At 32.0% G+C, this 8,637-nt stretch overlaps 1 protein-coding gene across 2 annotated transcripts in view; it reads right to left on the bottom strand.

Annotated features, from left to right (window-relative positions):
• LOC106473416 (F-box only protein 22-like) overlaps nt 1-8,637 on the bottom strand; it is a 13,519-nt gene continuing 4,882 nt past the window's right edge. For both annotated transcript variants that reach the window (XM_013934095.2, XM_013934096.2), the window contains exons 2-3: nt 7,909-8,218; nt 1-1,713 (exon numbers count right to left, since the gene is read on the bottom strand). In XM_013934095.2, coding sequence (XP_013789549.1) covers nt 872-1,713; nt 7,909-8,218 — 1,152 coding nt within the window. In that variant the 3' untranslated portion in view covers nt 1-871. The remainder of the gene's footprint in view (nt 1,714-7,908; nt 8,219-8,637) is intronic.

The raw sequence follows: 8,637 nt of genomic DNA on the forward strand, positions 1-8,637 counted from the left end.
TTGACATGACAGGAAAAATTGTGAATTTATTGAAAGAATACCTTACCCTGTCATGACGTTCTTTTTGAAAGCTCTAGCTTCAAATTATGAACACCCACACAAACATGTTTTATATCACTCACTTCAAGTTGCACTGACAGCTAGGTTTCAGACAACTAGATAATAAAATAACTAAAAGACTTAAAAAGTGGGTGAATACCAAAAGTTACTAGGGATGCTAACACTGTTCAAAGAAACAGGCTTCTACTTTATTGTTAACAATGCATTAAGACTTTCCAACTAAATAATTTAAAGAGTTTACAATATTGGCAAGAATTACAAGTCGAAAACTTAGTTTCTGTATTCATGATATTACAAAAACAAGTAGGTTCAAAAAATCAATTATTGAGAAAATTATGAAACTCTATAACCCCCTAGTGCTTTTGAAAGGTGAACCTATATTTATCAAGGGCAACTCACCCGTTTGCCCCTGAAGGAGAAAAGCACACCTTTTGAAAGCATGGGATTATAGGAATTCATACATTAGGCTTAGTTTATGTTTTTACTTATATAAAAAAGCGAAGATAAAAAAGAAATCTGGTGTTCAATCAAATTCTAAAACCTATATGTTGAAATATTTTTGTTTTGATAATCAAATGCTTTGAAAAAAATTGCTTAAAATTTTAAAATAAAAAAATAAACATTAAAAGAATGAAATGTTTTAGTGGAAAAAAAAAATTAAAGTTTTTATGTTAAATATGCACTAAATAAACAATATTTCCAGTTCAATGAAATTATAGAAGTAGCACTTGAATAACTATTTTATTATTTTTTAAACTCATTCAGATGTTTAGCTCGTTGCTGTCAGTAATATGGAAGAAATATTCAATCTTTAGTTTTCAAAGGATAACAGTACAAATACTGTTGTGTAAGTGTGAAGCCAAGATATACCACTAACTCCCGTAGGGGTAGAGTTTATATTTCTTTTCTTACTTGTTTTCTTTGGAAAATAGTTGATGCCCAATTCACCATTTCCAAAGAGTCCAAACAAAGGCACTTTTGGAAAGACCTTATGAAAAATTTCAGCTTCTACATTTGACCTCTGGTAAAAGAAAGTCCCCCTCCCACAACAAGCAAACATAAAGGCAACACATTTTTTTTCTGGGATACTGCACGTCTTTAGTTTTCTTAACTTAGCCTCCAGATCGCTGATGCTATTTACGTGTTCCTCGATAAGAACTGAAGCAGCCAGAACATTCTCTCCACTAAAGGCTACACCTCCTGCAATGACACGGGATTTATTTTTTACTGAGTAAGGAAATCCAAGTTCAGGAACCACGGCTCCTCCAATGGCAATGTTTCTTTCTTGTTTTACAAGATAGTGTTCAATTAGTGTATGGACAGGGCTTTTATCTTCTAGAACTTCCCTAACGAACAACAAAAGACATTTCACTTCAGTGTCATTAGATATGCCAATAATCTGCGATACGTCTTTCATCGGAACTTGGTTTTTGCTACGTTTATCGAAGCTGGCCAAAAACTGCTCATCTTCCGTGACCGTGAAAGGGTGGACATAAACTCCCGGAATGTCTGGTAAGAATACTCCTGAAAATCCAGGGCATGTCTCTGCCTCCACTGGTGCTGAATAATTGACAGGGGTCCCCACTATTCCTGGAACAGCACATCCTAACAGATAGCACGAGGGGGGAAAATTTTTTGCCAAGAAGTTCATAACTGTAAAATTAAGAAGAAGAAGAAGACAAAAAGAGTTCAAATTTTAGAACAAACCCAAGAAATATGGACCAGTTATACATATGTTAAAACATCGTAACAATAATCAGTAAGTACACTGTATATAAAATGTACACTTACATATGCATAGTATCAATTATATCACAACACCAGCTTACAATAGATATACATATGAGTAATTAATTATTTATTCTTTGACAAAACCATGTGAAAGAAATACTGTATCATAATTAAAACAATTAATTGTTTTCATCCTAATTGAATATGCTCTTTCAGATATATATATTTTGTTATTGTAATATTTTCCAAAGCTAGCGGGACTTAATAAAATGTATACAGATGTTTATCTTTGAAATGAGGCTGCTGAGTGAAGTTATAAAAACCTCTGATGTAATTCCCGTGTAATTTATTTGGCTTGTAAGTGATGTCTCAATACAGATATTCACAATAACAGTATCTAGCTAACCTGATACTCAGTATTGAACAGTCTAGTAAAATAAGTCAATATATATTGCACCACACCATTGACTCCAAAATGTTATTATTGTATTTTTACTAAATTTATAAGTTTACTAATGTTGCTGTCATAAAATAACACAATATAATGTATAGCAGTTAGAGACAAACGAAAGTAAACTGTCAGAAGTCTCGATAGTGGAGCAACTACTTTCGACACATTTATTTGTTTTCTTTGGTCTCGTGTTGTCTTCATAAGACATTAACAGCTCCGTTTACTGTGGTATTTGTTATCTAGTGTTGCTGTTGTTTTGGGAGTTTTTTCATCTTGTAACATGGATTAAACGAGTAAGAATCATAAACGTTCAAAAATTAAATAATTTTTTTTTTAGTTTCCCACCAAGAATAGTTCACTTATATTTATCATTAGACCTGAGACAAGTGGAAGTTGTTAGTCTATTAATTGTCAGGTTTGTTAATCAATCACATTCAACTAATGTCCGATTATTTTCATATGGAATTTATGTTCCTATTTTAAGCTTTTTTTAAAAATTAAAGTTTTTAAACTAAGTTTTCATTTAATATGAGAAGACAAATTAAGTTACAATAATTTAGGATTATTAAATTACTCTTTTAATCCTAAACTGATAGACATGAAAACATATCGTATACACACAAAACTTATAAATAAGTTGAATATACAGTTAATACCATTCTTTGAGGTTTCTCCCTACAAAATTTTACAAAATTATTCTATTAAAACTACTGAACTTTTGTTGATGAAAATAAACAATATTTGGTGATGTTGATTAAAAACAGAATAACACTAAACATTCTTAGGTTTTATAGAATATACCGTTTAATAAAACTTCACCAGTATAGGTAGATGAAAGCTACAAAAGTATAGGACTGTTAAAGAAAACTGGGATATTTATTACTAAATACATAAATTCTTTATCTAAAATCATTGATGTTAAAGAACAGAGTATGACGTTATTACAGAGAAGTCCTTGGCTTGTAAATAAATTAACATGCTGTTAATTATTAGTCAATGTCTAGTAGTTTCTGAAAAACACTTATATGAACTATTCAGCGATCAACATTTTCTTTGAGCAAATAAAGAATAATAAAAATTAACTTGCTGTAAGTTTTTCTTAAATGAATCGTACCATAAGTCATGTACATAATAAGGATCTTTTTTAAGGAAGACAGGGGGAGATTAACAACCCATAAAAAGAAAGACCTCTGCAAAGGTATAGGTTGATAAGAAAAAAAACATTATTTATATTACAGTTTAACAAACGGTTTTAAAAATTATACAATTCCTTTTCATATGTTCGCCTTTTTTTTTATATTACTTATAAATTTATCTCAGTTTTATGACACACACAAAGAGTAATACCGACATAAGTACCGACTTCTTGTTTTATTATAGCTATACCTAGAGCTCAGTTAATTTGGATTTAACCTACACACACACAGAGTAATACCGACATAAGTACTGTTATAGCTATACCTAGAGCTCGGTTAATTTGGATTTAACCTACACACACACACAGAGTAATACTGACATAAGTACTAACTTCTTATTTTGTTATAGCTATACCTAGAGCTCGGTTAATTTTGATTTATTGTCAGTAAATCATCTTTGACGTAGTTTTTACATAATGGTCAAATACCATTTAAAAAAAGAAAATTCATATCATTTTCTTGTCAAAAATACAGAGGCTTTTTGAGCGTATATATCATGCAGATATGTTTTATATCATCTTATATCCTTAGGATAAATTTAACATAACGAGTGACCTGTTGGTCCATCTAAGCTGTCCCATACTCTGAACTATATATATAAACTCAACATCACCCATTACCATTTAAATGTTTATCAAACCTTCCCACTCCCTTACGTTTACTGTTTCCATCTCATCTGATGGCAACCCATTCCAAAGGTCAACGACTCTGTTAGGAAAATAGAATTTTCTTAGCTGAAGATGACTCCTACCCCGACAAAATGTATATTTGTGTCCCCAAGTCCTACTGTTATCGCTGTTAAGTATGAAAAAAGATGATGCATCGGTGCTATCAGTTTCCTTAAGAATCTTACACCATCACATCACTTCTAACTCTTCTTTTTTCAATTTATTATAATTAAAAGTCGTCTGCAGTTAATTTGCCCAACTTACCAAATGGTCTAAATCCTTCTTGTAAAACAACAGCATCCTAGTCACAATTAGCAACACCAGAGACCTTAACATCATCAGCAAATTTAAGTAGTTTATTGATCATTCAAAATACAGCTCTTATTCTGGAACTCCTATATATATTATATTGTAACTTTGTGTTTAAACACAAAACAAACATACATTATTATCATTAAGCTTTTCCATGTCATATGTACCTGTATGTTTTTAAATGGTATTTAGGAGTAATACCAACATAAGTACTGACTTCTTGTTTTATTATAGCTTTTCCTAGAGCTCTGTTAATTTGGATTTAACCTACACACACACAGAGTAATATCGACATAAGTACTGACTTCTTGTTTTATTATAGCTATACCTAGAGCTCGGTTAATTTGGATTTAACCTACACACACACAGAGTAATATTGACATAAGTACTGACTTCTTATTTTATTATAGCTATACCTAGAGCTCAGTTAATTTGGATTTAACCTACACACACACATAAGTAATGACTTCTTATTTTGTTATAGCTATACCTAGAGCTCGGGCTATACCTAGAGCTCGGTTAATTTGGATTTTACCTACACACATAAAGAGTAATACCGATATAACAAAATAAGAAGTCAGTACTTATGTTGGTATTACTCTTTGTGTGTGTAGGTTAAATCCAAATTAACCGAGCTCTAGGTATAGCTATAACAAAATAAGAAGTCAGTACTTATGTTGGTATTACTCTTTGTGTGTGTAGGTTAAATCCAAATTAACTGAGCTCTAGGTATAGCTATAACAAAACAAGAAGTCAGTACTTATGTCGGTATTACTCTGTATGTGTGTAGGTTTGATTGATACAAAGTTCTACCTTAGAATAATGAGAAATATGATTTGTTTTTGTTATTCACTCAATAACTATTTTAACGTATACAGAAAACTACTTCAGATTAGAGATAAATCTATCTAAATTTGACTTTTCCTATTATACATTTTTTGCATAAATTTTAAAGATGTATGGCTAAGAGGAGGGCTTGAGCCTTCCAACCCCTCCCCTTCGCTTTACATGTGTCAAAAGTAATGTACCACTGGTTGAATTTGTACCAAAAAATGAAGTAAGTAATATATATATTAAGTCCAACAGGGTAAAGACAAATAACTGGTATCATTGTGTCTAGTTATGCCAAGGAAAGCATGTTGTGTGCGAGTTCAGTTGGTACGTATCTGAAGCTAAACACATTTGTTTGAGTTATAGCAAAGCTGAGCTGCTAAGGGTACCTGATACTGTCCCTAATTTTGAACTTCTGGCCAGAGTGAAGACAACTGGCTGGCAGCATCCATGCACCACTAACTTTAGGGTCCCTTAACCAACAAACAGGTTTTACAGCCAGATTATAATGCCCTAGGTTGGCAGCCTGGTGGTTGCCTCATGAATTAATGGTCAGATTCGATACCTGGTGCCACTAAATATCTTTATCTTTTGAGTCACAAGGGCATGATAATGTCATGGTCAATCCCACTATACTTTGGTTAAAGATTAGCCCAATAATTGGCAGTGGGTGTTGCCAGCTTATTTTTTTCCCTGTAGTTGGCAGTTGAAAATTAGGGACAGTGACAGAAAGCCCTAGCAACATTGCTATAACACAAAAACAAACAGAACGCTTCTTCAGCTGAAAGGGCAACTTGAATCAAACCTAAGACTCTCAAATTATGAAGACCCCTTAATCACCAGGCCACGCTGGCCCGAAGCTGAACAAAAATAAGTTAATTGAAAAAATCGTAATGAGATTATTTGATCACTTGCAGTAATAACTTGAAACACTCATTTCGATTAGTTAATTATTGTTGTAATCTTATCGGATTTAATCGTAATTTTGATTAACCAATTATTTTATGTGACATTAATTAATGTAATCAGTGTGCTCATAGGTAATCGATTAGTCAAGTTGATCATTCAGCTGTATTCACGATCTAATAATATTAGATGTTATATTTTGTACAAAACGTATAGGGCATGCGCTACAGAAGTACTCACATTGAAGAATATTTAAAACCTGTTACGTACATACGCATGTCACCAATATAATTCAGGGTATTTCAAAAATTGGTTACTACCGTAGCACTGAAGAAATCAACAATGCTTTTCTTGTTTCTTTGCAGATTTTTTTAGATAATAACACTGAACATTAGTGAATATGTGACGGTGATCTGGACTGTAAATTTTCAGTACTGTATCGGTCTGAAAGGTGGACATTTTCAGAATATGCTGTAAATGTGTATAGATGTTCAGCTTCTGGGATAATCTGTACATGCTGTAGTCTCATACTGATAAAAAGACTCAAATCCTCTCATGCAGTGAGTTTGTTATACGTGGAATTTCAATTATAAAATGCTGAAAAAAAAAAAAGGAAAGAAAAAGTCGTTGAATGTTTAGGATTACCCAAGCACAGTCGATTTCTCGACTTTTTTTTTATATATGCATATATATATATATATATATATAAATATAAATGTACACGTACATATACATTGATGCATGTTTGTAAAAAGTTTTGAACCTTTAGTCTAAGACCTACAGTAAAATAAAACGGCTCATTGCAACAATAGATCAGAAGTAAATCAAACAGACTAACAATCATGACTCAGGTTATACTCTAAAACCCCACGTGTGTCACTGGCATTTTAATGTATCGAAGATGTAATAGTCCTGTTATTCATAATGGTCAGAGTCATGTCTAAAAGTTTGCATCAGTGAGAATAGTGTTGTAATAGTCCTATTATTCATAACGGTCAGAGTCATGTCTAAAAGTTTGTATCAGTGAGACTGTGATACACTCAAGTTGTAATGGTTCTTATTTTTATAAAATCATATGAATTCATTGAGGGGGTTTGATGAACCATTCGAACCCCATCTGACTCCAACACTGTTGCATATATAATTAACCTTTACTCTAAAATCTATCCCACAGGTTCAAACAGCCTTCATGTTTCTCTAAACATATATTCCTGATAGTATTTAATTTTGGTCTTCAATTCTGTTACGTAATTCATTCCTACATCTAGCCTGAGGAAGCACCCCTTAAAGGGGTTCTTCATACTATTTTAAACATCTCCTCCTACATGTGCTTCTAAAAGAAAGGAAATGCTCTTTTGTACCAAAACCTAAACCAATAACATGTTATGAAGTTCTGTACTTTAACAAGTTCTAGGCCTAAGCAATGAAATGCCAACACACTCAATAAAATGTAAACTAGAGGTTTCAGTTTCAAGCGTTTTTTTTTTCTTATCTGTACTGGAATGTTCTCAGCCGTAATAAATATAAAGTTACAGATTTTCTTAATTTTTATCCAACTTTAAATATTAGTAGAAAACATAAATCACCACCAAAACTTGGTGTCTAACTATATATATGAAATTATGTTTGTTTTAGGAATATAAATATTGTGAGATGGAAAAAAAAAGGTGATTAAATTCAAAACACTATTTTTTATATTACACTTAATCCTTATTTAACATATATTTTGATGTCCAATGTTTTTTAACCCTACCTGGTTTATTATATTTCATTCTTTGAGACTGGTGTACCTTAGATTCTTCTTTTTTCTCAGGTTTCTTTTTTTTTCTATGACGGTGAGTGCTTCTGACATTAAAATCCACAAAATAGTGGTGTGGTTTGAAGAAGAAGCGATCATTGCAAAATATCAGTCCCAGCTTGGGTTCAGCTGAAGCTTCTTTAAGGATGCTATGAAAATGGGCACCAACCTCACTATTACTAACACAAGCATATACTTGCTTGTGATCAGCCGAATTGATGTGGGCATCCATAATATCATCATCATCGTCACTGTGGGTTGAAACCTGATAAAAAAAAACTTTATGTATTTTTTAAACAAAAACTCAGAAATATTTTAATGTTTTCTTCCTTTTTTTTGGGTATGTTATAAAAACCTACCTATTCCTTCAAAAATAAAGATAGCTTAATAGAAAGAAACAATAACAAAAACACATATTTTTGTAGAAATAAACTTGATAAATCTAAATTGGTGAATAAACTTAATATAATTGTCAGCATACTTCTAAACGTGTTTAAATGGTAGGATGGAGATAGGACCCTTGAGGGATGATAAAGGAAGGCTAGTATCTGATGATTATGAGATGGCTAGCTTATTAAATTTAACTTTTTCTTCAGTCTTTTACTAATGAAGATTTAAGCAACAGTATTCCACATCTTGATCAGTTGATAAATGGAAATGAGATCAAACAAGATCGAACAAGAT

This window comes from Limulus polyphemus, unplaced genomic scaffold (genome assembly GCF_000517525.1).
Source record: "Limulus polyphemus unplaced genomic scaffold, Limulus_polyphemus-2.1.2 Scaffold6156, whole genome shotgun sequence".
Classification (NCBI taxonomy): Eukaryota; Metazoa; Arthropoda; class Merostomata; order Xiphosura; family Limulidae; genus Limulus; species Limulus polyphemus.